The sequence below is a fragment of the Myodes glareolus genome, chromosome 3 (genome assembly GCF_982192425.1).
Source record: "Myodes glareolus chromosome 3, mMyoGla1.1, whole genome shotgun sequence".
In the NCBI taxonomy this organism is placed as follows: Eukaryota; Metazoa; Chordata; class Mammalia; order Rodentia; family Cricetidae; genus Myodes; species Myodes glareolus.
In genome coordinates, this window is record NC_142028.1 from 27329527 (window position 1) to 27357385 (window position 27859).

The 27859-nt window shown below is 50.3% G+C and overlaps 2 protein-coding genes across 24 annotated transcripts in view; both read right to left on the bottom strand.

Annotated features, from left to right (window-relative positions):
- Chd4 (chromodomain helicase DNA binding protein 4) overlaps window positions 1-716 on the bottom strand; it is a 37296-nt gene extending 36580 nt beyond the window's left edge. For all 13 annotated transcript variants that reach the window (XM_087904219.1, XM_087904218.1, XM_087904214.1 and 10 more), the window contains exon 1: window positions 568-716. The gene's annotated coding sequence lies outside the window, so the exon portion shown is untranslated. The remainder of the gene's footprint in view (window positions 1-567) is intronic.
- Window positions 717-15516: 14800 nt separating this feature from the next.
- On the bottom strand, window positions 15517-27709 carry Lpar5 (lysophosphatidic acid receptor 5). 11 transcript variants are annotated; one of them, XM_085687127.2, is made up of 6 exons: window positions 27423-27685; window positions 24786-24920; window positions 23918-24010; window positions 21487-21680; window positions 19753-19895; window positions 15517-17396 (listed from the first exon to the last, which is right to left on the bottom strand). In XM_085687127.2, exon 6 carries the CDS (start codon window positions 17225-17227, stop codon window positions 16070-16072), a length of 1158 nt encoding a protein of 385 aa, XP_085543253.1. In that variant the 5' UTR covers window positions 17228-17396; window positions 19753-19895; window positions 21487-21680; window positions 23918-24010; window positions 24786-24920; window positions 27423-27685; the 3' UTR covers window positions 15517-16069. The 11 variants fall into 11 exon arrangements, with proteins under 11 accessions (XP_085543253.1, XP_048300110.1, XP_085543255.1 ...); XM_048444153.3 differs by having other exon boundaries at window positions 21472-21680; XM_085687129.2 differs by lacking the exon at window positions 19753-19895.
- Window positions 27710-27859: the final 150 nt, after the last annotated feature.

Genomic DNA, 27859 nt, shown 5'->3' on the forward strand with positions numbered 1-27859 from the left:
AGTGACTGGGGAGGGGGTCCGAGCGGCAAGGCGCAGCGGGGGTCAGGGGAGGCGGCCGGCGCTCGGGGACACAAGGTCACTTGGGAGTGGGGGGGCGCCTCTCGGAGCCCGGGGAGGGGCCAGTCCCCAGACAGGGCAGCTCTCCAAAGGCTGTCCTCTGGGACAACTCAGGTTCTCTTCCGGAACAGCGGGGACCAGGGGGCGTGGAGGCTCGGGCGCTCCGGGGTCCCCAGGAGTAGGGACGCCGGCGGAAAGCGAGCTCCCACCGAGAAGGGGGCCGGGCCACGTGTCCCGGGGGGCTAGCGAGCAAAGGGCGAGGGGCGGGCGCCCGGCATTGTGGGAGGCCGAGCCCGGGAGAGGGGCGCGGGGAGCACGACTCCCTCAGGGCAGGGCGACGCCTGAGGGCAACCCGGACGCCTCAGGAGAGGAGGAACAGGGTCGGCTCCCTGGTCGAGGGACGGCCCGCGGGCCCCGGGACGCCTGAGGAAGGGACAGGTGAAGGAACGACCCCCAGGATGATGTCGAGCTGTGAGAGACTTCTCTCCCAGAGCCTCGCGCTCTCCTCACCCTAGAGCCGCCTCAGGTCGCGCTGGGTCTCGCCGGTGTCACTCCCGCTCCGGCTCCTCCTCGCCGCGGCCGAAGGGGGGAAAATGGCTCCGGCTCCGGCGTCGCCTCTTAAAGGGCCCGAAACACCGGCCGGGAAATCCCACCGCACAGGCCCCGCCCCCCCCGGACAGCCCATAATAACCTCAACCAACTCCAACCCCCCCTCCACTACCGCCACCCTCCTCCCTAGGTCTCCCGGGCAACCCCCGCCCCCTCGTCGCTCAGGCAACCATTGGCCACGCCCCCGTCGAGCGCGCGCGCGCGTCACCCGGGCAACCGCCCACCTCCTGGCCATCCCATAATACACACGGACACCCCACATACACACACCCCGCCCCCAACACTCCATGCATATATATGCCCGGGGGCTACTAACATATATTGCAGACCTTTTACAAACTAAACCTGCTCCCCACCTCAGATATCCCATAATAACCACTCTTTGCCAACTTCTTCACTCTTGGCCCTACTGCTAACATCCCATAATAACTCGTTACCCCTCCCTCCCCTTGGCCATCCCATAATAAGCACCCCTCCCAGTACTTCAGCCTCATATCCCATAATACTCAACCCCATCCCCCACTAACATCCCATAATAACCACCCTTCATCCACCCCCAGTTTGATATCCCATGATTGTCAGAAACTCACCCACCCCACACTACAACAACGGACACTCGGCCTCCTCCCACACACATCCCGTAATAATGTCTCCCACTTTCTATACTGATATCCCATAATAGCCAACCCCCTAGAGCTGCCCTCAGTCTGCACACCAGGGTCTAGATTCTAGATGCTCATACCCCAGCCTTGCTGGTCTCTTCCTAGCTCCATGGCCCATAAATCACACTCCTCCTATCAAAGAGATACTCACTAAAGACCAGCAGCTCTACAGTCAGTCACCCCACAAATGGACATCTGAATCTCCTCCCACCCTAACAGTGGGGAACCGTCCCATCATTTACTCCATCTACTCGGACATCCCATAATCACAAGAAGCCCATGATACCATAATACTCCCAACACAACCCAGTGCCACATCCCATAATACTGCTGCTGCACTCCACCATCTCATGCAGGTCTTCTGGCCAGACATCCCATAATATTCACAACCTCCCCCATCTCTAGAAGTTGTCAGTCTCTTCCAACACCCAAGAGCAGAGAGGGTGTGGCAAACTACTAACTGCCCTGTCCCCGCCCCTACTAGTACACACCTTTTTCCCTTTCTGGGCAAAAGGAATATTCTGGCCAGAAGTCTCCCAACCATCAGGACCTGGGGCTCCCTAGCTCACCATTTCCAGACACTCAGGAACACAGAGCCAATCTAGAGCCCCATCCAAGCCAATCAAAATCCAGGTATATTCTAGATGCTTACCTCCAGCTCTGAAATTTTGTGTAAAATCAAACAAATAATATGCTGACTAGATGAAAAACTTTGCATGAACTTTAACTGACCCAGAACATCTCATACTAATTATAAACCCCCATCCAAAAACTATTTCTCAACATTCCAGCAGTCTCCACGGCCTCTCTCAAGCCCAGGCAGCCTCTATGGGTCGATATGCCATCATAACCACGTGAACTGAGGATGCTCCATAGTACCTAGTGCTGAGTCTTGCTCTCTCTCGACTCCCATCCCTCGTGGTCATCCATTCAAACATACCTTGGACACAAAGCTGGTATGACTGAGAAAGACAAAGACACAGGTGCCTTCCTGCAAGAAACAAACAGCTGGGAATGGTGTCACATGCCTGTAATCCCAGCACACAGAAGGCAAGATGATCAAGAGTTTAAGGCCATACTCTCCCACATATGAGCTCAAGGCCAGCCTGGGCTTCAGTAGAAACAAGTCTCAAAAAAAAAATATTATCAACACCCATGCTCTAACCAACTGTGCTAACAAGGCACCAATAAATAAATAATTTTAAAAGAAGCATTAGAGGCTGGAGAGATGGCTCAGGGGTTCAGAGCACTGGCTGCTCTTCCAGAGGGCTTGGGTTCAATTCCCAGTCCCACACGGTAGCTCACAACTGTCTGTAATTCCCGTTCCAGGGTACCTGACACCCTCACACCAAGGCACATAAAATAAAATTAAATAAAAAAGAAGCATTAAACTACCAAAGAGACCATGATACAATATAAAAATATTTGGTCAAAGAATTACTACTGATCAGCATTTCCCAATGTCCTGTCATAAAGAATTGAACAAATCCTAACTGCTCTCAGGAGAGAGATCACATCCCCATATAGGTCTGGGGAGGCAGTCCCTCCAAGGCAGTGGTTCCCAACCTTCCACTTTAATACAGTCCCTCATGCTGTGGTGACCCCCAACCATAAAATTAATCTCGTTACTACTTCATAACTGTAATTTTACTACAGTTATGAGTCATACTGTAAATATCTGTGTTTTCTGATGGTCTTAGGCGACCCCTGTGAAAGGGTCATTCAGACTCCCCAAAGGGGTCACTACCCACAGGTTGAGAACCACTAATCTAGAGGATTTACAGAAGGTTTGTCAAAAAAATCTGCCGGCCCTGATGATACATGCCTTCGAACTGTGCGCTCTTGAGGCAGAGGCAAGAAGATCCTGAGTTTGGGGCCATTCTGAGCTAAATTGGCGATTGTCTCAAAACAGCCCCAAAGATATCAGCTAGAGCTGGAGCTGTCCCTCGCTAGGAAAGGGCTTGCCTAGGACATGCAAGGCCCTCAGTTTGATCCACAGCGCAAGAGGAAAGAGGAGAGGCCCAGGCTGGTCCCACCTGCTGAGGGATTTTGATTGATAAGCAGCATTCATCCATGCTCCCAATGCTGAAATGCCATAATGTTATCAGATGTTTCCTGAAGTACATCACTGTGTGGCACACTTGCTACCCTCATTCATCTACTTGTTTGCTTGGGGTTAATTTGTTTTTAGTTATTAGGGGTGGGGGGGTCAGAGGTTGAAGGGGTATTATCAGATCCCCTAGACATGGAGTTCCAGATGATTATAAGCTGCCTGAGGTGAGTGCTGGGAATTGAACCTGGATTCTCTGCAAAGATATCATGTGCTCTTAACCACTGAGCCATCTTTCAAACCCAAACCATTTTGTTTGTTTTCCAAGACAGGATTTCTCTGTGTAGCCCAGGCTGTCCTAGAACTTACTCTGTAGACCAGGTTGGCTTTGAACTCCGAGATCTGCCTGTCTCTGCTCTGAATGCTGGGACTAAAGGTGTTTGACCCATACCCAACTACCTTTTATTTTTCTTTTGAGATAGGTTCTCTCTTTATAGTCTCTAATAACACCATCCTCCTGCTCTGTTTCCCAAATCCTAGGATTATAGGGATTATAGGTAGGGACCACTACACAAAGCTTTTTTTTTTTTTAATATGTGTGCAAGTACTTTTACCTGCACATATGTCCCTGTATCATGTTAGTGCCTTGCACCCATGGAGGCCACAGGAGGGCACCAGATCCTTTGGAACTGGAGTTACAGGGGGTTGTAAACCACCATGTGGATGCTGGGAATGGAACCCAGGACCTCTGGAAGAGCAGCCAGTGCTCTTAACCCCTGAACCATCTCTCCAGCCTCTACCTTGATTCTTGAATACCAAATTCTGTTGATGTTCAGCGTCCTACATGTTTTTTCAGTCACTTCATCAATTGCTTCCATCCTCATTTTGTTGGGACCCAATCCTCCACTTCACACACAGAATTAAATACATACAAACATACATACACACACATACATACATACATACAGACAGACATAGTGTGGTAGAGGGTGTTTCTAACACCAGTACTTGGAAAGCGAGTTAGTCTCTCAGTTCCAGGCCAACCACTTTTCCCTCTTTCTGGGTTCCAGAAACTATGACTGTCAGAGAAAAACTAAAATCCCAGCTCCACTGCCTCTCTACCACTTTCCCGACAGCCGGAGCGAAGCTGTCTTCCTCGGCTCTGATCCGCCTGTTTCAGGAAGACCAACGATCTGTGGAAGTTGGGACAGGTTGAAAAGGAACCGGAACTTCTCACAGGAAGAGGCCTTCCTGATCCGAAGTGAGCTGGCAGGCCCTCATGCTATCTCTCCTTGTGTGGCTCACTCCCTAGAAAAGGGGCCCCAACAGATAACACTCTCCTGAACTTCAAAGGACTGGATTAGTGAGTGCTGGAAAAGTGGGGAAGGCTTTACTCTGACAAATGCATCTCCTTCGTCCCAGGCTACCAGTGCTACCGTCTTTCCATCAGATCCTGTGAGCACAACCACGAGCATTCCACATTTAAGTATTTTCTCATCTGGAGACTAGGGTCTGACAGGGCATGATGGTAGAAACCCCAGCACTCAAGACACAGGTGGATCCCTGAGTTTGAGGCCAGCCTGGTCTACACAGGAAATTCTGAGCCAGCCAGAAAGAGACATGGTGAGATCTTGTCTCAAAACAAGCAAGCAAACCTCGTTGAATTTTTGCCAAAAGCTCCCAACATCATCTTTGAAGTTCATGCTTCATTTTTCCAAAAATTACCTGAACTCTCTGGACCACCCTCTGGTTGTGTTTACTGTGGTGCACTGGCTGTTCCCTCCACCCCACAGGCTTCCATAGTCTCTCTCATTCAAGCTTCCACTTATTTATTTATTTACTTACTTACTTATTATGCATACAGTGTTCTGCCTGCATGCACAGGCCAGAAGAGGGTACCAGATCCCATGTGATCACTGGGAATTGAATTCAGGACCTTTGGAAGAGCAGTCAGTGCTCTTAACCTCTGAACCACCTCTCCAGTTCCTGGTTTTTGGGTTCCATTTTTGTTTTCTGAGGCACGGTTTCTCTGTGTAGCTCTAGCTGCCCTGGAACTGGCTCTGTAGACCAGGTTGGCCTCGAACTCAGAACTCAAGAAATCCGTTGCCTCTGCACTCCCGAGTGCTAGGATTAAAGGTGTGCGCTAACATGCTCAGCTAGGATATGGCTCTTTTAAGACACTATAACGTAGGTATCCCTCCTTTCAGGAAAGCTGTTCCTTCCCACATAGTGCTGCTGGATACCTATTAGGTCCTCTCCTAATCCCCGTTTTCTTCCATCTGCCATGTCTCTGGGCCTCAGATTCAGTTGTGTGATAAAGGCCTCAGATTCAGTTGTGTGATAAATATCTCCAACTTCCTCAGATCCTAGGAAATTCAGGTCCTACTTCTCCTGTGTACGCCACATCACAACTCATGGGGGAATATAAACCAGGGAGGGTTTACAAGTAGGTAGTCACAGACTCTTGCCTATGATTTAACTATTGGTATTGTTCATCAGCCACATCCATTCTGCCCCTGAAGATTCTACCCACTTACCCCTTTGCTTCTCTCAATCCCCACCTCTCTCTGACACCATCACAAGAAGGTGCAAATCCTTCCCTATCTCTTAATTGAATCTTTCTTTTTAGATTTTTATTTTATGGGCATGAGTGTTTGCCCGCATGTATATATGTGCACCATGTGCATGCCCAGTGTGTGAAGAGAACAGAAGAGAGTGTCATAGCCCCTGGAACTGGAGTTATGGGCAGTTGTGAGCCACCTTGAGGGTGCTGGGAACCGAACCCGGGCCACCAGCAAGAGTCGTTTAACTGCTGAGCCATATCTCCGCCTCCACGCCCTGTCTTTTGAATGGCAGGGAGGTGTAGGGTGTGTTTTTGTGCTGCTGCTGTGGTCCTCCTGCTTCTGTGCCTCCCCTCCCTTCTCTGCCCCATGCTCACCTCCTTGATCAATTATAAATAAGCCACTAACATGATTGGCCCACAGAGACTAAGGATGGCATAATCTCCTAATGAATGCACCCAAGGGGGCAGCCTCTCTAGCCAGTTATCTAGAATTGTTTCCACCCTATGGTATACAAGTACCCGGAATAACACCCTGAGGAGGGTATCCTGGAGCGTTTAGCACACAGTCCTCTCTTCACACTTGTTTTGGGTGAATGAAGAAACTGCTCAGCGATCCCAGGGGCTAATGTTCTGCCCTGGCAGAATGAGAATTTGGGAAGACTAGATAGCTAGGCCGGATGCAGCCCATACGGGGCTTGCGGAGGGACATTTGTCCCTCAGGAGCCCACCCAGCCTCTACTTTTTCGGCGTTCACATTTCTGAGTTCAACCCCCTGCATAAGACATAGTCCCCAGGCTATAGGTGACACAGGTGGAAGGGAGTGCTTGAGCCACGTAGACAGGGAGCTCTTCCAGCTCAACCCCGCATACCCTGTATTCTGCAACCCCCAAGATGTGAAGAGGACCCAGGTGTCCTAGGCTTTGGCTCGATGGAGCCTGCCCCTGGGGCCTCTTCCAGCAGCTGTCACCAAAGAAACCTCTCTATCCAGTTACTCCTGCCAGGCCTCAGGTCTGGCTCCAGGGCTCACCCCACCCTCCCCAGCTTCTTCCCTCCCTCTTCCTTCCTTTCCTCCCCCCTCCCTGCCCTCCCCAGAGCTTTACCTACTCAGGACAGCCCCACCCAGCTGTGCTAGGTCCATCCCATAATACTTCTCCTCCCTAGCCCCCACCCCTCCCCGAAGAGAGGCGGCCATCCCATAATAGCCACCCACAAGAGACATTCCGCGGTGACCGCCCCCTCCCTGCAGAGCTGCTGGGAGCAGCCATCCCATAATAGCCGGCCGCCTGTTTTACTGGTTACGGCTGTGGAGGGAGGTGGAGAGGAAATGGAGGGGCGGGGGAGGGGAGACCCAAGGGCCCCCACTTCGTGGACCCGAGGGAGGAAAGGAAGGAGAGTGGCATGAGAATTTGGGGGTCAAAGGTGACATGCAGGTGGGAACCACTGGCCACCATAACCTTGATATGAGGCTTTCTCCCCATTATCCAGGAGTTACATTTTCCCCTCCACAGTCCGGAGGTGGCTGCTAGACAGGGGAGATGCTTAGGATGGGCTGAGGTGCCCAGTATGGAGGGGGGAGTGGCTGTTGGTGTGTGTGGGTGAAGTGTGTAGAGAGATGAATTTCAGGTGTTCCCATTGGGCTCTTGGAGGGAGGCTGACCTTAGAACCACCGATGAAAGAGTAAGGGGTGAACTGGTGGGAGGGGGTGGAGAAGAGCTCCTCAGGCCCTCCCAATTCTGCACCACCATCCCATAATAATCCCCCAGCCCCCCTCCCCCTCCCACACACGACATCCCATAATATCTCTGGAGAAGCAGTCCCCGCAGTAGGTACAAAGAGCTATCCCATAATAAGCTCCCCCACCCCCACTCATCACCCCCCAACTTGGCCCCCCCTCAGTCACATGCAGCCGGTGCCATCCCCCGCTGCTCCCCCCTCTGGCCACCGAAGGCCTTGCCAGCCCATAATACTCTTGCCTCTGGTCGCAGGAGGCCTCCAGCCCATAATACTCCCTTCCACCACCACCCCCCCTTCCCGCCCCGCACCCCTTCCTCCCGCCTCCAGTTGGAGCCGGGCCTCACCAGCCCATAATATTCCCCAGTCTCCTAAGGCTGTTCCAGCCCATAATACTCTCCCTGTCTCCTAAGGCCTCTCCATCCCATAATACTGCCAGACGCCTGACCTGTGGGCCAAACCCCAGCCCGTTGCACACATCGAGGCTGTGTCAGCGCTGCTGGTCTCCCTCCCTGTCCCTCCTCCCTCCCTGGGTCGGAGCTTTCCCTCCAGGGCTGGCGCTGCCCTCAGGGCCACGGGCCCCTCTCCCAGCCCCACCCTGTGCCTGCCTGGCCCTTACTTCCCCTCCAGCCTTCTCTCTGGCCCTTTCTCCACAGTTGACTCTTCCTTCTCCTCTCCCTCCTCTGCCTTTCATGCACTTCTCCACCTCCATATTAGTCCATAGGATTGGACATCAGCCTCATGGGGAGAGAGTGCCCCCAGAGGGCAATGGGCCAGTCGCTGCCCCAAGGCTGCCTGCTTGACCCAGCACCATGGAAACGTGCCCAGCCTGCCTATCTCTCGTTCCCCTGCCTCTAGTTCTGTTCAGTAGCAGGGATCATCTGGACGATGCACCTGGTCTCCTTTTGCTGGCTTTCAGAAGAGTCCCGCCAGCAACCCCCAAACCCTACCGAAGACGAAGACCCTGATGCTTGAAGGAGCTCCCGTTTATGGGATTCTAAAGTGCCTCTCAAATTTCATTGGCCCTCAACCACCCAATAAGTAGATACTATGAGCCCCATTTCACAGGGCTGGAAACAGAGGCTCATGGAGGTTAACTGGTCAATGTCACATTGCTAAGAAGTGACAGCTGACATTGCTAGCCAGGTTTGTTTGATTCCAAAGTCCTGGAAGCCTTTGGTTTTCTCGAAACCCAGCAGGAGAAACTTTTCTTTCTGGAAGAGTTCTGGAAAGCAGCATGGGACAACTGTCTTAGCTTCTGCTCTGTCTCTAGGGCCTGTTGAATGAGAAGGAAGGCCCAGGTGGGGTTTACCTCTCTCTCCTTTCCCAGTTGTCATGGAACTCCAGCTCGCAACCCTTACAGCCCTTTTCTGGGAGACAGTGTGGGGCCAAAATGGAAGCAGCTCTGCCATCCTTTGGGATGCTCACTTCCATCCTGATTCTCCTGAACTGTTTCTCAAGACTGATGACTGCTACCTGCATCCCAACTCTCCTGGCCATCCGCTAGAGGAGACAGGCCTGGAGGAACTTAAGAACTGAGGAATTATCCCCTCCCGCTGAGTTGGTGGGTGTAAGAGTACTGGCCCGCACAGAAATGAGTGTATCTCAGCCTTGGGGAGAGTGTCATGGTCAACTGCAGGAAATCTAAGCCATTCTGTGCACCACTGACAAAAACCAGCTACTGCGGTGGGGATGTGTTGGGGAATAACGCCACTGGAGACCTGAACAGGTCCAGGTCTCAGCCCTCACTCAGCCACACATTGTGTAACACACGGGTCCAAGGCAAAAGCGTAAAGGGAGGCATGGGGGAGCTGGGAAATGGTCCAGGGTGGTTGAGAGAGATCTGGGAAGAGCAATGCGGAGATAATCATTCCAGGTGGGACAGCTAGGAGGGAGGAAAGAGGAGGTAAGGAGACTGAGGATGGATGTGCGACAGAACTTCCTGGGGAGATGCAGCATACACATCTACTCTCCCCAGATAAGGAGCCCAGGGCAGAACAAAGTGTGGATGCCACCAAAGTCCAACTTGGTGAACCTCTGAGTTTTATTGGGGTTACTTATAGGAATATGGGTGAGAGGTTACTTAGAGGAGCAGACGTGACTCAGACAGCTGCATCACCAAAGCCCACCCCAGCGTGGGTGACAGCTCACAAAGCTGGGGACCTGGAGCCCACTGCACAGCCTGCAGGCAGCTCAGCAGATTGGAGAGCGACCCTTCAAGTGACTCAGTTGATCTAAACCTCTTCAGCTGATTTCTGTTTCTTTCAGGCAGCTAGCCTGGTCAAGCCTGGTCTGAGGGTCTTTAGAACTTGGCTCCCCTTAGTCCCTCTCAGCTTTTATTGCTTTACTATGACTGGGAGGGGCCTCGTGAATCTGATCAGTTTTAGGGACTTCCTGAAACTCTTTTGTGCTGTTGACTTTCCTGCTTAAGGAGATTCCCTGCAAGGTGGAAAGTTTCAGTCTCAGAGAAAACTGTTACACAAGGAGATATAATAGAGATAACAAGTATCTTGGGCTGGGAAGGAATTAGGTGACTGGAGGGAAAGCAGCTGGGAACATCACTGGTTGTGCATGATTGGGGGGGGGGTGGCAGGTTTCCTAAGTCTGGAAGTAAAGTGAAAGTTCTGGAAACAGAGATTGAGCCACTTCCTGGTTGTGTGATCTTCAGACCTCAGGTTCTCCAGTGTTTCCTCTGTGAAATGGGGCCAATCATATTCATATCTCAGAGGCCATTATACTAATTAAATAAGATGAGGCACCCTAGAAACGCAGGGCGGGGCAGTGGTGGAGTACGCGCATTTAATTGGGAGACAAGGCAAGAGGATCTTTGTGAGTTCAAAGTCATCCTGGTCTACAGAGTGAGTCCCAGGACAACTGCAAAGAAAAACCCTTTCTTGAAAAAAGAAAAGCACAGTGGAGCGCACACGCGATCTTAACTCTCCAGAAACTGAGACAGGAGTGTCGAGAGCTCAAAGACAGTCTGGGACAGGCAAGAGTCTGCCTCAAAAAGCAAGCCAGGTGTGCAGTGGCGCTCAGCTTTAATCCCAGCTCTCCGGAGGCAGAGGCAGGTGGATCTCTGTGAGTTAGAGGCCAGCCTGGTCACATAGTGAGTACCAGGACAGCCAGGGCTAAGTAGAGAGATCTTGGATCTTGTCTCAAAAAACAAAAGAAAAAAGAAAAGAAAAAGAAAAATTAGAGGCAGTATATATAAACATCCCGGTGTACAGAATATTTATTTGCTTATATATTTATTGAGAGACAGGGTCTTTTCTTCCTTCCTTCCTTTTTTCTTGTTTGTTTTTCAAGACAGGGTTTTTCTGTGTAGCCTAGCTGTCCTGGAACTCACTCTGTAGACCAGACTGGCCTCAAACTCAGAGATCGCCTGCTTCTGCCTCTTGAATGCTGGGATTAAAGGCCTGCACCCCAATGCCCGATTTGGATCTTTTCTTTATTTTTCAGGCTGGCCTGAATTCTAAATTCTCCTACCACAAGTCCCAGAGTAGTTTGGAACCTCAGGTGTCTGTCACGACACTTCTGCCATTGGAATAACAGTTTATTTTGTGCGGGAGGGAGCAGGAATATTTTGTTTCAACCCTTTAATTCTTTCTTTTTTCCATACTGGAGGTTGGACTCAAGTTTTTACACTACACATGCTTGGAAAAAAAACTATCATTAGCCCCCTGTTTATTTTGAGACAGAGTCTCACTCACTTGCCCAGGCTGGCCTTGAACAAAAGATCCCCTGCCTCAACCTCCTGAGTAGCTAAGATTACAAGCCTGTACCAACATACCTGGCGATTGCTCTTATTTTCTGGGAAGTTTTTCTCTTCTTTCTCCTTGGAATGCCCCTTGATGTTAAATGGGGCAGGCCCAGAGCATGGGCGTGCTGCTAGGAGTGGGGTGGGGATGGGGACACTAATGGCAGAGACCTGGGCTTTCATAAATCTCCACAGCCTGTTACTTATCCAATGCTGTTCATTCCCTCTGCCTACAATACCTTTTTATTTTGTTTTGTTTTTCAAGACAGGGTTTCTCTGTGTTACCCTGTCTTGTCCTGGGACCTCTCTGTAGACCAGGCTGGCCTCAAACTGGCAGAGATCCCCCTGCCTCTGCATCCTGAACGCTGAGATTAAAGGCGTGCACCACCACCGCCTGGCCTCAATACCTCTTTTGTCTAGTCTTGCCTCTGTTCTCACGGTGGTGAAAAGTGTGGGAACAGTTCTGGATCTGCCACCATAGGTTCCAGACTAGAGACATCCTGCTCCCGTCTACTTTTTCCAGGGGCCTGACCACACTTCTCCATACTGCACCCCTTCCCACAGCTCGCTCTCTTTTTTAGTCTCCCTACCTGATTTCCCCACAATTCTCTCCTACAAGTATGTTTGTGATGCTGGGCGGTGGTGGCACACACCTTTAATCCCAGCACTCAGAAGGCAGAGGCAAACAGATCTCTGTGAGTTAGGGGCCAGCCTGGGCTACAGAGCGAGTACCAGGACAGGCTCCAAAGGCAGAAATCTGTCTCAAAAAAAACAACAACAACAACAACAAAAAACAAACAAACAAACAAAAACCAAAGAAAAAAGTATGTCTGTGAGCAAACCTCCCTGGACACCTCTCAGGGGCTCCCCTCAGTTAACTGCCAGTACCTTCCCTGCTTTCCTTTATCTCCCGTCTTCCATTATAGTTACTGCTCATCCGTAGATGGCCAAGGACGTCACAAGGTCTGACTGGTCATTCAGTGAGTCTTTATTGAGTGCTTCCTCTGTACCAGGCACTGTTCTAGATGCCAATGAATACATCAATGAATCAACCAACCAAATCCTTGCTCCCCGGCCAGGGAGCTTACATTCTACCTGGGAAATGGAGAATGCATACAAACATTGAAATAAGTTACATGGTCCGTGGGGTGATGCATGCTGTTTTAATTACTCTAGAGTCTGCTCAGTACCTGAATATGAAAGTACTCATATTGTTAATGTATTTGTTCTTGATTTAGCTTTATAGTGCTAGAGATCATACCTAGCGACTTGCAGGTGCTGGCCTCAAATGCATGCTTCTCCAATCTCGGTATCCACAGAGCTGGGGTTATAGGCATGCACACCAGACTCAGATCTCTGAAGTTACTTTTTTTCTTTTTTGAGAAGAGGGTCTCACTATATAGCTCTGGCTGGCCTGACTAGGTAGACCACTCTGGCCTTGAACTCACAGAGATCTGTCTACCTGCCACCTGAGCTCTGGAATTAGAGGCATAGACCCCCCACAGTGCATCTGGGAACTTTGTTGTTTTTGTGTGTTTGTTTTTGTTTTTGTTTTGAGACAGTCTTATGTATCCCAGAGCTGAGAGCAACCTAGAACTCCTGAGCTTCTTTCTTTCTTTCTTTCTTTCTTTCTTTCTTTCTTTCTTTCTTTCTTTCTTTCTCTTTCTTCCTTCCTTCCTTCCTTCCTTTCTTCCTTCCTTCCTTCCTTTCTTTACTTCATTCTTTCTTTCTTCTTTCCTTCCTTTCAGACAGGGTCTTTATGTAGTCCTGACTACATAAAGAGAGTCTGGAACTCTCTTTATGTAGATGAGGCTGGTCCCAAACTCACAGAGAGGTGCCCATCTCTGCTGCCTCAGTGCTGGGATTATAGGGATGTGCATCCAGGACCCCACTCCTTGGATACTGGAATTACAAGCATACAACACCAGGCCAGATTTATGTGGTGCTGGGTTTCAAGCCTGGAACTTCGTGCATGCAAGGCAAGAGACAAACACTCTACCAATAGAGCTACAGCCACAGACTCCACACCCTTACCCCCGAGACTTGATGATTCTGTTTAACTCTGTTTGGGTAGCAGTTTCCGAGATTTAGCCGAGCAGGGCTGATGCTGCTCATAATGTCCTCTCAGGAAGAGCACAGTCCTTGAATCCTGAGGAGCGAGGGACAGATGTTAACAGCAGGCCTCAGCAGAGCAGCTGGGGGTAAGGGCCTGGTGGGCCTTCCATCCACCTGGACTGATACTAGCCTATCATTGAGGAAGCAAGGTTAGTTCCCTGGTTTGGCCACCAGAGGTCATTTTACCCCTGCAAATCACCAGCCGAAGCCCTTGTAAAGACACAAAAGGCCCAAATCGTAACTGAAACAGAAGCACTCGGGAAATCTCCCTGTAGAGGGAGACACAGGGTTATAGTGCATATAGGACACATAGGTGACCACAGCTCTCAATGTCAGGGTCTAAAACTGTCGCAGAGCCAACTCTGCAACCTTCCCAGCAACCCAACTGCTACTTGGGTAAAGAGGGAAGAGAACCATTTTGCTGGCCTCCTGCTGTGTTCCCGGCCCCCTTACTTCCTTGTACAGTCTTCTCTCCTGTCGAACACTACGTCTTTTCCTTCCTCAGGAATGCTCCACCCTGGCCCTGCGTTTGTGTGTCTGGCTGTACACCCAACCTCCAACCCCCACCCCAACCTTTTTAAGAACCACAATTAGCGATTAGCTGATCAATGCCCTCATCCCAGAGTCAAAAAAACAAAAACAAAAACAAAAAACAAAAAAAAACCCAAAACCCCAACACCCTAGAGGAAGTTAGACGTGAGTTCTAATACTTCAGAGCAAGCGACGTCAAAGTGTGCCCAGAGACCAGCTTTCTGAGGAGGTCCTTGAGGTCAGAACTGTGCTCGCAATACTAACACGTCCCTTGACCTTCTCATGCGCGTTCTCGCCCCAGTATATACGGAAGCTTCTGGAAGTTTTATGAAATGTGATGACATCACTGCTCTTAGCTAAATGGAGTGTGTGCCTCTGTATTGTTTAACACATCTAACATGTTTCAAAGACATAAGAAAAAAGAAGAAACAAAAGCTCTCAGGTCTCTCAATGTTTGCATAAAGGGATTGGAGACCCAACAGCTTGAAGACTGATGCTTGAATGCAAAAATGTTAAGACTCAGGAGGGAGAGAGGAATGAGAGGAGAGAAGGAGAGATACGAGGAGGAGAGGAGAGGAGAGGAGAGGAGAGGGAGGGGAGAAAAGAAGAGAGGGAAGGAAGATGAAGGAGCAAGGAAGAGGAGGGGAAGGGAGGGGGACAGGGTATGGAGAGAATGAGTGAGGAGCGGGTGAAACAGAGTGGGGGTTGTGTAGAGAGAGCCTTCCTCAAATAAAAATTCCATAAAATATTGACTGCATCTGAGCATGGTGTACATATGTATACAATATATAATCCCAGCCCTGAGTGCTGAGGCAGAAGGATCAAGAGTTTAAGGCCAAGTCTGGCAGTGGTTGATGCATGTCTTTAATCCAAGGATGCAGAGGCAGGCAGATCTCTCTGAGATTGAGGCCAGACTGATCTGCAGAGTGAGTTCCAGGACAGCCAGTGCTACACAAAGATACCCTGTCTCAAAAACAAAAACAAACGAATAGAAAAGACCAAAAAAAAAAAAATTAAGGCCAAAGCCAGTTTTAGTGGCACACACTTAAATCCAGCACTTCGGCGACAGAGGCAAGCAGATCTCTGTGAGTTCAAGGCCATGTCGGTCTACAGGTTGAGTTTCAGGATAGCCAGGGCAACAGAGAGAACCCAGTCTTGAAAGGAAAAAAAAAGAATTCAAGGCCAGCCTCTACTATGTACCAAGTTCAAGGTCAGCAGCACAGTCTATGTGGGGGGCGGGAGAAGGAGGGAAATGAGGCTGAATATTAAAGACACAGAATGGAAAAGGCCCAGAGAATGGCAGAAGGAGAAAATGTGACAAGAAAGGGACAAAGAACCAGGATTTGAGAGGGACTCAACCCGTAGCTCTGCTCTGCCCCCACCACCTCATATTGGGTGTCAAGTCTAAACTGTTACAGGTCACAAAAGAGGTCAGTGCATATCAGATAAACCTTTGTATTCTGCCTCCACCTGTGCAGGGAAGCCAAATGGACTTGAGGGCAGGTGGTGTGGCATCCATGGCCCTCAGGTCAGCACAGAAGGCAGCAGGTGGGGCTGGGATGGGGTTCAGTGGGAATGAGGTGGCCAAGCATGTGCAGGCAGTGGGTTCTAGGTTCTACCACCAACCCTAAGTTTTGTATTTGAAAGTGATGGATGAATTTCTGTGTAGTTGATTCACCAAGATGAGGGAATCTTCAGTTCTCAGACTGATGACCTAAATCCAGGAGATCCAGCTTCTGTTCCATGTACCAGCTCTTAGCCATGGGCATACTCACCACATGGCTTCCTACTTCCTGGAGCAGACTTCCTCTGATTTAAAACCAGAGCTAATGCTGTCACCAGCAAAAGTCTTGCTTTCCTGTCTTTGCTTACACACTTATTTCCTTCTGCACACTAGGACTGGAGTTGCTTCAAAGTCCAAGTTCCCAGCCCACCACCCTGAAATATATATACCCTAAAGGAGGCCCAAGAGTACACTGTGACACTGTGTCCTTTCAGAGGGCTGAATCCTGGGGGCTCTGGGTAATGTGTGTTTCCAGATTGCCAGGCTGAAGTAACCCCTGACTGGTGGCATCCTGCCCGGTGTTTTGGGTGGTTTCTGAGGGTGGTTCGGTCAGTGCCCCTCGAGCCCCATTGGTAGACAGAGGCCTCGTTTGGAGCGCGGTGCCCAGGTTGCGAAGGGTGTTGCGGAAACCCTCGGCACTGAAGTAGTACACCAGCGGATCCAGCACACAGTTGGCGCCGGCCAGCAGCACCATTACCATCAGCACACCGCGCACCTGATCGCGGGCCTCAAGGCTGGATTCCACCAGGTTGGCTCGCAGCAACCCATACACAGCCAGCGTGGCGTTGTAGGGTACGAAGCACAGCAGGAAGATGACGAGGTTGATCAGCAGGAGGCGCACGGTCTTCTGGCGCCGATGACTTTGAGTGGCGTCGGGCCTCGCCAGCGTCCAGAAGACCCGGCCCGACGAATAGACGACAGCCGCTAAGGGCAGCAGAAAACCCAGGGTCTCAGCCAGCAGCAGGAGCGGCAGCAGTCCGCCCTTCCACAGCTGATCGCTGAAACTCTCAAAGCACAGGCTCACGGTGCTGTTCTGGTACCTGCAGGAGGACGGGCTGTGCACACGGGCGGCGGGCACGGCGCAGAGCAGGATGAGCGCCCAGACGCCTAGGCAGACCCGCCGCGCCACGTGGGGCCGCCGCAGGTGGCGCAGTCGCAGCGGGTGCACGATGGCCGCGTAGCGGTCCACGTTGATGAGCATCAGAAATATACAGCTGCCGTACATGTTCATTTGGAAGATGGCGCCCGACATCTGGCACAGGAAGCCCGGGAAGGGCCAGTGGTGCCGTGCATAGTAGGAGAGGCGCAGGGGCAATGACAGGGTGAAGAGCAGGTCGCTGGCTGCCAGGTTACACATGTACACGCTCACCACCGAGTTTATGCGCAGCACACGCAGGAAGACCCACAGAGCCAGAGCGTTGAGAGGGAGACCAGTCGCCAACACCAGGCTGTAGACCACCATGTGCAGACGATGTGTACCCCGATAGTCACGGCACTGGGGCACAGGGCTGTTGGTAGAAGAGGCATTGGCTGAAGAATTGGCAAACATCGTGTCCAAGTGGGAAGAGAAACTGGGCTGAGGCATCATGGGGAATGCTAAGGTACAAGCATGGCTTTCACCTCCAGGGTGGTAGCCTGGTGCAGAGTCTGTCCCAAAGCAAGCAGAGGCAAGGCATGGGAGCGGAGTCTATGACCTCAGGGGCAGATGATTGGCCAAGGCTGTAAGCCTTTGGTGCCACAACTTCAGCAGTGGAAACCTGGAAGAGGAAGGCAAGGCAAAAATAAAGTTAGTAGAGGTAGACCGTCCTCTAAATGCTTAGCTAACACGACTGGCCCCCCTGAGTCAGCCTCAGGGCTCTTCACTCCACCTTCTCCATTCTTCTGCCAGAATGACTTTTTATAGCGCCCCTCTGTCATCAGTGTCCTACCCAGGTCCTGTAGTCACCGATCCCAGACAGGCTATGCTTGAGTGCTGGCTTTGTCACTTGCCTTGCTTTGTGACCCCAGAGATGCCATTCTTTCTGAATTTCATTTTCTCTATCTGGGTGCATGTGAAGGAGTCTGAGTGCCTTCTACTTCAAGACGTTGTTTGGACATTAAGTAAGATGAAAATGCTTCCATCGCTGTTCTTAGAACCTGCCTTTCCTCCTGCCCTTAAATGTTTACGGAATCCTTAGAAGGTTCCAGCCTGCTCCAGCAGCGAGCAACAAAACAAAGGCCTTGTCCCACCCACCTACTTCACAGTCCATTAGAGGAAGACTACCAACAACAGCACAAATAGGTCTGACCAATGGGAGAAGGGCTGCTGCACACTTCCTCTGGGCCATGGGCTGGGGGGAGGTGCCCTGTTATCTGGGGATAAAGTTCAGACTCTCAAGTCCAGCACAATCCCAGTTGTATTCACCTTTCCCTTGAGGGCTGGCTTTGGTCAGAGAGACCACCTGGATTCAGTTTGACTGGCCTAACCCTGCATTTCTTCATCTACAAAATGAGAATAAGATTGTGCCGGTGTAGTGCAAGGCAGTTGCCAGCAGCCTCGGTCAGAGGCACATTAAGAGCACTTTAGCATTCCCCTCAGAAAGGTGGGGGAAGGCTCCAAGACAGTGGTTCTCAGCCTTCCTAATGCTGCAACCCTTTAATACAGTTCCTCATATTGTGGTGACCCCCAACCATCACATTATTTTGTTGCTACTGGATAACTGTAATTTTGCTACTGCTGTGAATGTAAATATCTGTTATGCAGGATATGATATGTTACCCCCAAAGAAGTCACAACCCACAGACTGAGAACTGCAACCCCAAGAACTGTGAGCCCTCCTTACTAAGCCATGGTACACTCCCTACCAGAGAACCAATTGGTGCACCACAGACAGCCAAGAGGTAGATAACGGGAAAGACAGGGTCTTAGGGCCCCACCTCCCTCATATGCAAGAGGCCACAGGAGCCACCCCCATCCCTGCCTCATCCACAGGTGTGTGAGTGTGTTAGAATAAATATAACTTAATCTTTATCTTTTTTTTTTTTTTTTTGAGACAGGGTCTCATGTAGCCTAAGCTGGCATTAAACTTGATGTGAAGTTAAGGCTGGCCTTGAACTCTTGAGCCTCTTGCCCCAACCTTCCAAGTGCTAGGGTTACAGGTGTAACCGTAAGGTTACCATCCTTAGCTCCAGTTTCACTTTTTATAATTTATTTGACTTCTCTTCCTGGAGTCACAATCTAACTCTGCTGCCCAGGCCGTCTGGCCTGAGTTCCAGGGTTGAAATGTTCTGCCTCAGCTGGGAATGCAGGTGTCTCCCACAGCACCCGACTCTAAAAATAGTTATTTTTTAAATTTTATGATTATGAGCCCTTTGCTTGGAGGCGTGGATGTGCATCATGTGTGTGCCCGGTGCATTTGGAGACCAGCACTTCTTTATCAGGGTCTTTAGACGGGGAGTGGCAGAGGCTGTGAGCAGCCGTGTGGGTGGTGGTAACTAAACCACAGTCCTCTGCAAGAGCGACAAGTGCTTTCAACCTCTGAGCCATCTCTCTGAGGTTTGGTTTGGTTTTATACAGGATTTCTCTGCGTAGCTCTGGCTGTCCTGGGACAGAATCTCTCTTTAACCCCATCTGGTCTGGAACTCACTATGTAAACCAAACTGGCCTCAAACTCACAGAGATCCTCCTGCCTCTCTGCCTTCCACGTACTAGGATTAAAGACGTGCACCACCTGGCTCTTCGAGTCCTTGTTATTACTGCTTTAATTATGTGTATTTGTGTGGTGGTGGGGGAGTGCATATGAGTGCAGTGACCAAGGAGGCCAGAATTCAGGATCTCCTGGTGCTGAACTTACAGTTAGTTGTGCTGGGAGCAAAAGTTGGGACCTCTGGAAGAGCAGCAAGTACCCTGAGTACTTGCTGAGCCGTCTGCTATCCCTTAACATCATTTTAAAGAGAGTATAACTTCATGCCGTTAACATATGTCTTAACCACAAATCATTTCCAGAAACGGATTTTTTTTTATTATATCCAACAGTGCTATACTCACAAAGCAATACTCCCTGCCTCACCCCTTCCCCGGTCTCTGGTACCCTCTTTTCTACTTTATGTCCCTGAATTGTCTGTTCTAGTTACCTCACGGGAGTGGAGTGATACAGTGTTTGCCCAGTGTCTGGCTTATTTCGCGTAGCATCCTGTTTCCAAGATCTGCTCATTCTTCCAGCCATCCTTCCATGCATCCAGCCATACTGCGGCGTGTGATGGAATTTTTTCCAGTGCTGTAAGGGGTGGAACCCAGGGCCTTATAAACTCTAAGTACACCCACGTGTGATGGTGCTCACCTGCAATCTAGGCTTGGAAGACCGAGCCAGGAGGGACAGAGTTCAAGGTTATCTTCCTCACACTCCTAATCCCAGTGTTTAGGAAGATTGCCAAGAGTTCAGCTTAGGTTACCGAGTGAGACTTTGTCTCAAATCAGCCAAACAGATTACATCTAGCTGCTAGGGATGCTGAGGCAGGACTGCCACTTGAACACAGGATGTTAAAAACAACCGTGGAAACACAGCAGGACCTCATCTCAGGAAAAAAAAAAAAAAAGCTTCTGTCTTGAATATTTATATGACTTTTCCCTTGTCATTAGTCCCTCAAAAAAGTGCATTATGGAAGCCCTGGTCTGGGATGGTGGTGCTCACAGCTCTCAGAGAGCAGGAAGATCCCAGATTCAAGGTCATCCTAGGCTCTAGAGGAAGACCCTACATCAATGAGTTCAAGGTCAGTCCCGTCTACACAGCAAGTTTCACGATAGCCTGAGCTACGTAGAGAGACCCTGTCAAAAACAAAACAACAAAGAAAGATCTTTTTAAAAAAATTGGTGCTTTTCAAGAGGACCTGGGTTCAATTCCCAGTACCCACATGCAGCTCACAACCGTCTGTAACTTCAGTTTCAAGATATCAAACACCCTTTCTGGCTTCCATGGGCACTGTGCACATGTGGTACACAGACATACATGCAGCCAAAACATCTATTCATACAAAATAAAAATAAATATTCTTTAAACATTTTTTAAAAGTAGGGTGTGGGTCACAGGCCTGTAATTTTAGAGGCTGAGGCAGGACAATAGACTGGGCTGAGATAAGGAAATGAGATAAGGGTTATATAATATATAATATATGGGATATATAGGGAAACACTTTTCCCTTTTGCAAACACAAATGGAGGAGGGTTCAGTGCACACTCACACTCAAAGAGAAAGTGGAACAAAAACAACAATAAAAATCTATTTATATTGTATTACATGGGTTATAAGCAACCTAAAGATAGGTGGTTTGGGGGAAGAAGGGGAGAACACAGGGTCTCAGGTGACATGGACTGCTCTAAGACTAAGTAGCCGAGGGTGGCTTTGAACTCCTGCTCCTCCAGTTCCATCTCCCAAGTGCTGGGGTTACAGGCATGTAGTACCTGACCTGGGCTTAGAGACAGGTACTTTAAGGTGTATAGGACAATATGTGTAGGATTTATGCCTCCAAAAACGTTGGCAGCTGAAGGGGTCTGAGATACTAGTACCCCACAGACACTGATACTAGTACCAAATCAGATGTAAACATGCTGAACAGCAAAGAAACCTCTGCCCCACTTACAGAGAGTCAGCAAATTCTGCACATACATTGTGTTTGCAGGCCTCTGCTGTGGCAGCTGGCATTTCTTTAACCTGAAATGTCCTTCCTCCCCTTTGCTACCTGATGAACCTGGTCATTTTACACGAGGCCATGTGACCCCTTTCCTGGCTCTGTCTTCCTCTGCAGGGCAGCTGTGACCAAGCCCCTTCCTTTGAGTTACTCGGGGTTCACAGATACCTCAGTTGTTCTTACATGCACGGTGACAGCTAGTTCTTAGTCGCTGTCCTTGGGCTCTGAGCAGGAGGGGCTTCGGGAGGAGGCTGACATCTTTGCCAGCACAGCATCTACACCAGCACAGGTGAAGCGGGAAGAAATCAGCCACTCCAGGAGCCAGGCCAAGCACGTGTCTCTAGTCCTCCCCACAGTCCTTTGAGGTGGGTGTTTGTCTTCATTGTTATAGGAAAGAAAACAAAAGCTCGTCTCCGAGGAATAAAGGCAAGACCCAAATCTTGGACCGCCCAGCTCCAAAGTCCAAAACCGTACATTGCAGCTCCCAACAAGAATGAAGGAGGGTTTGTGGATGGGTGCTGCATAGACTACTTGGTCTTTTATAATTGCCCGTATGAAATCTATGCCCATGGGTAACATATCATTTCCTCATTTGTCCGATTGGCATTCGTTTTAATAACCCACTTCCTTTTGAATCCTCTCAGCACACTGGCTGCACACACCCATCTCTTTCACACACACACAGAGATATGCCTCTTTACAATCTTCCCCGGAGTACTGAAGCACTTAAGCAAGGAGCAGTGATACATTTCTGAACTCCCAGCTACTCAGGAGGCTGAGACAGGAGGAGCCCAGAAGCGAGGGCCAGCCTGAGCCAAAAGGGACACCTGGTCTCCCAAAGAGAAAAGCCTTTTAGCTGGCTGCTTTTAAGTGCTTTTAATCCACCTGTTGTTCTGTGTATTTATCCCCCCTCCCCAACTAGATGGCAAAGCCCTAGGGTGGGGATCACATTCTTAAACACACACTTCAGCGCTGCACCTAGGTTCCCTGAGTGAATCCCTTTGGCCACTTGGAAGGAAAATGGTTTCCATCCAACAATTAGCTTATTCTTGGTGTTTCTATAACCACCGAATCATTTACCACGCTTCTGCCTCCGCTCTTTATTGACTCACAGGACACTAGCTCTCTGCACTGGCCTTACGGAAAACACTTGCATTACAGTTTCATTGAGGGACCTGGGGAGATGGCAGGTGAGGGCTTGTGCTGCTCTTGTGGGGGACCAGGGTTTACTTACAAGCTCTCATTGTTGGGTGACTCACAACCTGGAACTCCAGCTCCAGGGACTCCAACACCTCTGGTCCCCTCAGGCACCTGCACATACCCACATACAGACAGACACGGCCATATATATCATCTAAAAAATTAGTGGGGCTGGAGAGATGGCTTAGTGGTTAAGTGCACTGGCGCTTTTTCAGGGGATCAAGGTTCAATTCTCAGCACCCACACGGCAGCTAAAATTATCTATAACTCCAGTTCTGGGGGAATCTGACACCCTCATACAGACATACATGTGGGCAAAACAACAATGCACACAAAATAAATCACTACAAAATTAATAAAAATGAAAAAAAAACTCAAAAATTCAGTAACAGTTTATAACCAAAACAGCAAGAACTATCATTTTGTAACCCAAATCTTACCATTTTACTTGTAAAATCAAGAACTCCTACAATTAGGAAGAACATTCTAGATACTGAGTGCAGGAATACATTCTTTTCTGGGAATTTCAAGTCTCTCTGTTAAAACAAGTTATAAAGCAAATCTTTGAACTGCTACTTAAAGGGATCCCTTAAAAAAAGGAAACGGCAATGGTCTCATTACCCTATTCCAAAGAGAAGTTCTTGGGTTTCTTTATGGCCGAGACTCTTTGTGAAAAAGCTCCTTTCCAACAGACAGAAAGGCCAAACTGCTAAGGCCCCTGCCTGGCCCCTTACCCGGTTCCCCTCCTTCCCTTAGCTCTGCCCAGGCTCCTGGCTCAAGAGCTGTATGGGCCCAGTGCCAGGCCAGATGGCAAAGCTGGGGAAAACTGCCAAAGAGGAGTGTGGAAAGAGGGGTGTAGGTGTGGGGGGGAAGGGGGAGAAGTAGCACAGACCCTCTCCCCAATTCTGCCTTGAAGAAGAGGCAAGGCTGGGGGGCAGGGATGGAAAAAAAATCTAAGTAGCAGTTACCTCCAAAAAGAGGGAAGAGCGATGTTTCATTTCTCCAGCTAGGAGGCGGCCACAGAGGCCTACACAGCTTGGTGACACAGACACTCACCACGACACACATTCTCACACATAGACACACCGAGGCATGCATACATTAGCATCCAAATCAGTGTCTGTGCACAGGCGGCTACACCGCAGAGCCACGTGGGCCAGAGAAGAAAGGAGAGTCCTGGCCCCTGCCTTAGGGAAAATCTTTAACGAGCACAGAGAGCCAGGTTTCTTCCGAAATGCATGCTCATATAGATGTAAGCAAAAAATATCTCAGTCCGTAGGCATGGAGCACCAGAGACACCACAGTCAACATAGAGGAACCAGGGGCACGATGCTTGCCACCCTCACGCTGCTCAAATCAGAGGCGTCCCTGTCTTTGGGATCCCATGTGCACACCTGGGGCCCTTGTTCCTTACCTCCTCGGGACCTCTGGAACCTGTTCCATTGCCCTCTGAGCTGGGCTGGGTACTGCTCTTGGCTGAGATAAGGGAGAGGGGCAGGGCTATTTTCTGTTACAGGCAGGAAGTAAAAACCAAGAGTAAAGTGGGCAGGAGGCTAGCTCATGATCAGCCCTCCACGCGACCCCCCTGCTTTGCCTAAGGGGGTCATGCTCCCCAGCCTGTAGCCGAGGATGTGGAAGATCGTTGCAGCCAGCAAACTCGACAGTGACAGGAAGAGTCTGCCCACCACCTGCACTGTGCTCCTCCACCTTGCCTCTCTCCCATGTGTCACAGATAGCTTGCTCGGTGACTCCTGTTACCAATTGACATCTTTCTGCTTTCTCCACGGGGCCAAAATTCAGGTCTTTGTGCCAACAATTACCTCTGGGGTAACCTCAGGTCATTTCTCAGCCCAAACACAGGAAATAACACTCCCCTTCCTAAGTGTCTAAATTGCCCCTTTGACACTTCCTCTGCTTCTGTTCAAGCACTGCCAAGCAGGTGCACCTCACCCCTGACAGGCTTGGGTGCAAGGGTGACATCACGTGCAGCCACTAAGCTCCCCACAGGGCCCCTGGGTTTGCCGAGAACCCTGTCTTAGACTTGTTAGTTCTGCCCCAGTGTCAGGGGCTGGTTTATACCTGTAATGCCAGCACTTGGGCAGCGGAAAGCAGGAAGGTCACTACAGGTCCCAGGCCTGGGCTACATAACCAGGTTCAGACCAGGCAAGGAAACCCTGTCCGCTGGGGTGTGTGTACTTTTCTATGTAGTGAGTTCAGGGCAGCAGAATTACACGGTAAGACTTGCTCTCAAAACAAAACTAAACCAAAAGGTGTGTTCTGACCTTTCTGTGCACAGTTTAAAGCTGCTGGTCAGCTTCTCCTGAGACTGAGGCCCAGGGCAAAGATGGCAAGAGTAATGGTTTGGAGAGTTCAGAGTGAGGTCACCCAGCCTAGAAGAAGATAGAGTCTGGAGTCACCTGAAAGAGAGAAGAGGCCTCCTGTGACCGAGTAGCTATTCGTTGGTTGCAGGCCCAGGAATCCTGTCCCGTCACTGGGGTCCTGTCTTCTACCTGCTCAAGACGGCCCTGCTTCTTGTCCTCTCTCCCCAAGTCTTTCTTTCCCTGCCCTTCCAACATGGTTCTCAGTTTCAGTCTCCCTCCTGGGCTCAGCAATTTCCCTTCCTTTTTTTGTTTTTGTTTTTGTTTTTCGAGACAGGGTTTCTCTGTAGCTTTGGAGCCTGTCCTGGAACTAGCTCTTGTAGACCAGGCTGGCCTTGAAGTCACTGAGAGATCCACCTGCCTCTGCCTCCTGAGTGCTGGGATTAAAGGCATGTGCCACCACTGCCCACTTGCAATTTCCCTTCCTATACCCGTCTAACCCCCTTCAGTGGGGTTTCCCTATTCCCTCTCCTTTCTCCTTGAGATAGGATCTCAAAGCATATCTCTGGCTGACTTGGAATTCAGGACAATTCTTCTGCCTCAGGCTCCAGAGTGCTGGGACTATGATTGGCCTTCACAATGCTTTTCCGGGAAAGCCAGAAGTCATAGGTGACCCACAGTCCAGTAATTAGTTTCCCCGATGTGTAGATGACAGTTACCTACCTGTCCCTCCACCCTACCTCCCAAAGCTGGAAAAACAGGAAAGAAAGTTCCAACCCCCCAAAGTCACTGCCATAGGCTCGCACAGTGCTGATCTCTGCCCTGTGTACGACTTACCCTCGCTTCAGGCCTGACAGGTCCTGCCTCTTCTGAATAAGCTCCTGGAGTCTTTTAGGCTGGGTGACCTTACTCTGAACTTCATCATACCACTGGCCTCAGAGGCCCACGCCCTTTGTTTTTGAACCCAGGGCCTAGTGCACACTAGACAAGCACTTTGCCTCCTAGCTACGCCAATATTCTCATCAGCTCTCCCCTCTTCTGATGTCTCCCCCTTGGTTTTATTATTATTATTATGGGGCACATACTGGGGGAGTGGGGTCAGGAGAGCTAATGGCACAGACTGAGCTGGCCTCTGGTGTCTCTGGTTGTTTGAGAGGTGAGGGCCACTGTCACATTCCTTGCCTCCATTTCCCCCAGGGCTGTGACTTCAGCTTATCATAAACGAAGAGTTTTGGAAGTCTTTGAGTCTTTTTCTTGTCATCGAGCCCCTTAAAACCGTAGGCAGTAGGCAGGCAGTGGCCTGCACAAGGATGGCAAAGGTCCCAGACAGCCTTCCACAGGTTCTCACACATGCACAATAGCGCATTTCCTCCCCCTTTATGCTACTCATGAGCCATAGTCTGTCAAAGCCGTGGGGACAGAGAGACCAGACGGCCCAACACCCTTCTATTTCAGCATATCGGGTCGGGGCAGCGCTTCCTCACAATCCATTAAAACAGACCTAGGAGGGCTGGAGGTAGCTCGGTGGCAGAAAGGTTACTGGCATTCACAAGATTCTGGGCTTAACCTTGGGCACAACAATAGATGAAGTAGATCTGGGCGTCGTGGCACACTTGTGTAGTTTAAACTATCCAGAAAGCTGATAGGATAGGGATCATTTGAGGTTAGGAGTTGAAGACCATCCTAGAAAGCATGAGACTTCGGGCTGGGCGGTGGTGGTACATGCCTTTAATTCCAGCACTTGGGCGGCAGAGGCAGGCAGATCTTTGTTAGTTCAAAGCCAGCCTGGTCTACAAGAGCTAGTTGCAAGACAGCTAGGACTGTTACATAGAGAAACCCTGTCTTGAAAAAACAAACACACAGACAAAAAGAAAGCATGACACTACATTCCCCAAAAGGGTCAGTCAGGAGAGCAGGGATGCAGCTCCTCAGTTGGTGGAGTGTTTACCTAGCATGCTCTGGGTTCAACCCCAGCACTTGCAGAAACCTGCTGTGGTGGTTCAGGCCTGGAATCCCAGACTCCAGAGGGAGAGGAATCAGGAGTTCAAGGACCTCCTTGGCTACGTTTAGAATTTGAGGCCAGCCTGGGCTACATCTCAAAAGCGGGGTGGGGAGCACTCAGTGGTAGGGCAAGTGCTTAGCTTATAGTCATTCTATTCTGGCACCAAATAACCAAATAAAACACACCTTGGTGACCGGGGAGGGCTGTTTTTCCCGGTCAGATCTTTAGCTAACTTTAATCAGTTCAGCTCAGTGTCTTCTAGGTTAGGACCCGGTACTGCAGGATGAGTGGGTATGAGGGGAGCAGATCTCAGAGAGCTCTTCTCAGGGAGCTCAGGGTCAGCATGAAAACAGGAGCCTAATGATTTAGGGGAGGACCCTAAGGTGGTTCACAGCGGGGCTTCAGGCCTTAGGGTGTGCCAGGCATGTTGGCTGCCTCTTCAGGCCCCCTGTGGAAAGATCTGTCCCCCGGGGGGCGGGGGGGCCCAGCTCCTTTTGCCCTCTCACCTTATCCAAAAGGGTTCCCCCAAAGCCTGCAGCCCACCCGTATTCTCCATCCTCACCAATGTCCCCCACTTCTGGTATGTCACACCCCCATACCTGTGCTCGGCCGCTCTTCCTCTGCCGCTGCCCCAAGACTGCTTCCGCTGACACTCTGACACTCTGGGCTGGGCTGAGCTGTGCCGGTAGGACCTGCTGCTGGGCGGGCCTGACACACCCACCCCACAGATCTCAGTCCATCCCTGCCAGCTCCGCGCACTCACCCAAACCCACAGAGGCAGAGTGGAGAAAGCCTTGACCACAGACACCTCAGCAAACGGGTCCTAGACGCGAGTCCCAAGAGCTGCCGAAAGCCCAGCCCTAACTCTAGTCATCCCGACTATGGCTCACAGACTTGCAGTTTCCGGGAACTCCAGGTGGCACACCCACCACCGCTGCCTGATGACTAATACCCTCCCCCACCCATGCTACTCTCACCTGTCTCCTCCCTGCCTGTGTCTCTTCCTCTCTTGGGTCAGGTAGGTGGTTTACTTCAT

Coding starts and splice junctions, on each gene's coding strand:
- Lpar5 (XM_048444160.3), bottom strand. CDS start 17,227: ATGATGCCTCAGCCCAGTTTCTCTTCCCACTTGGACACGATGTTTGCC.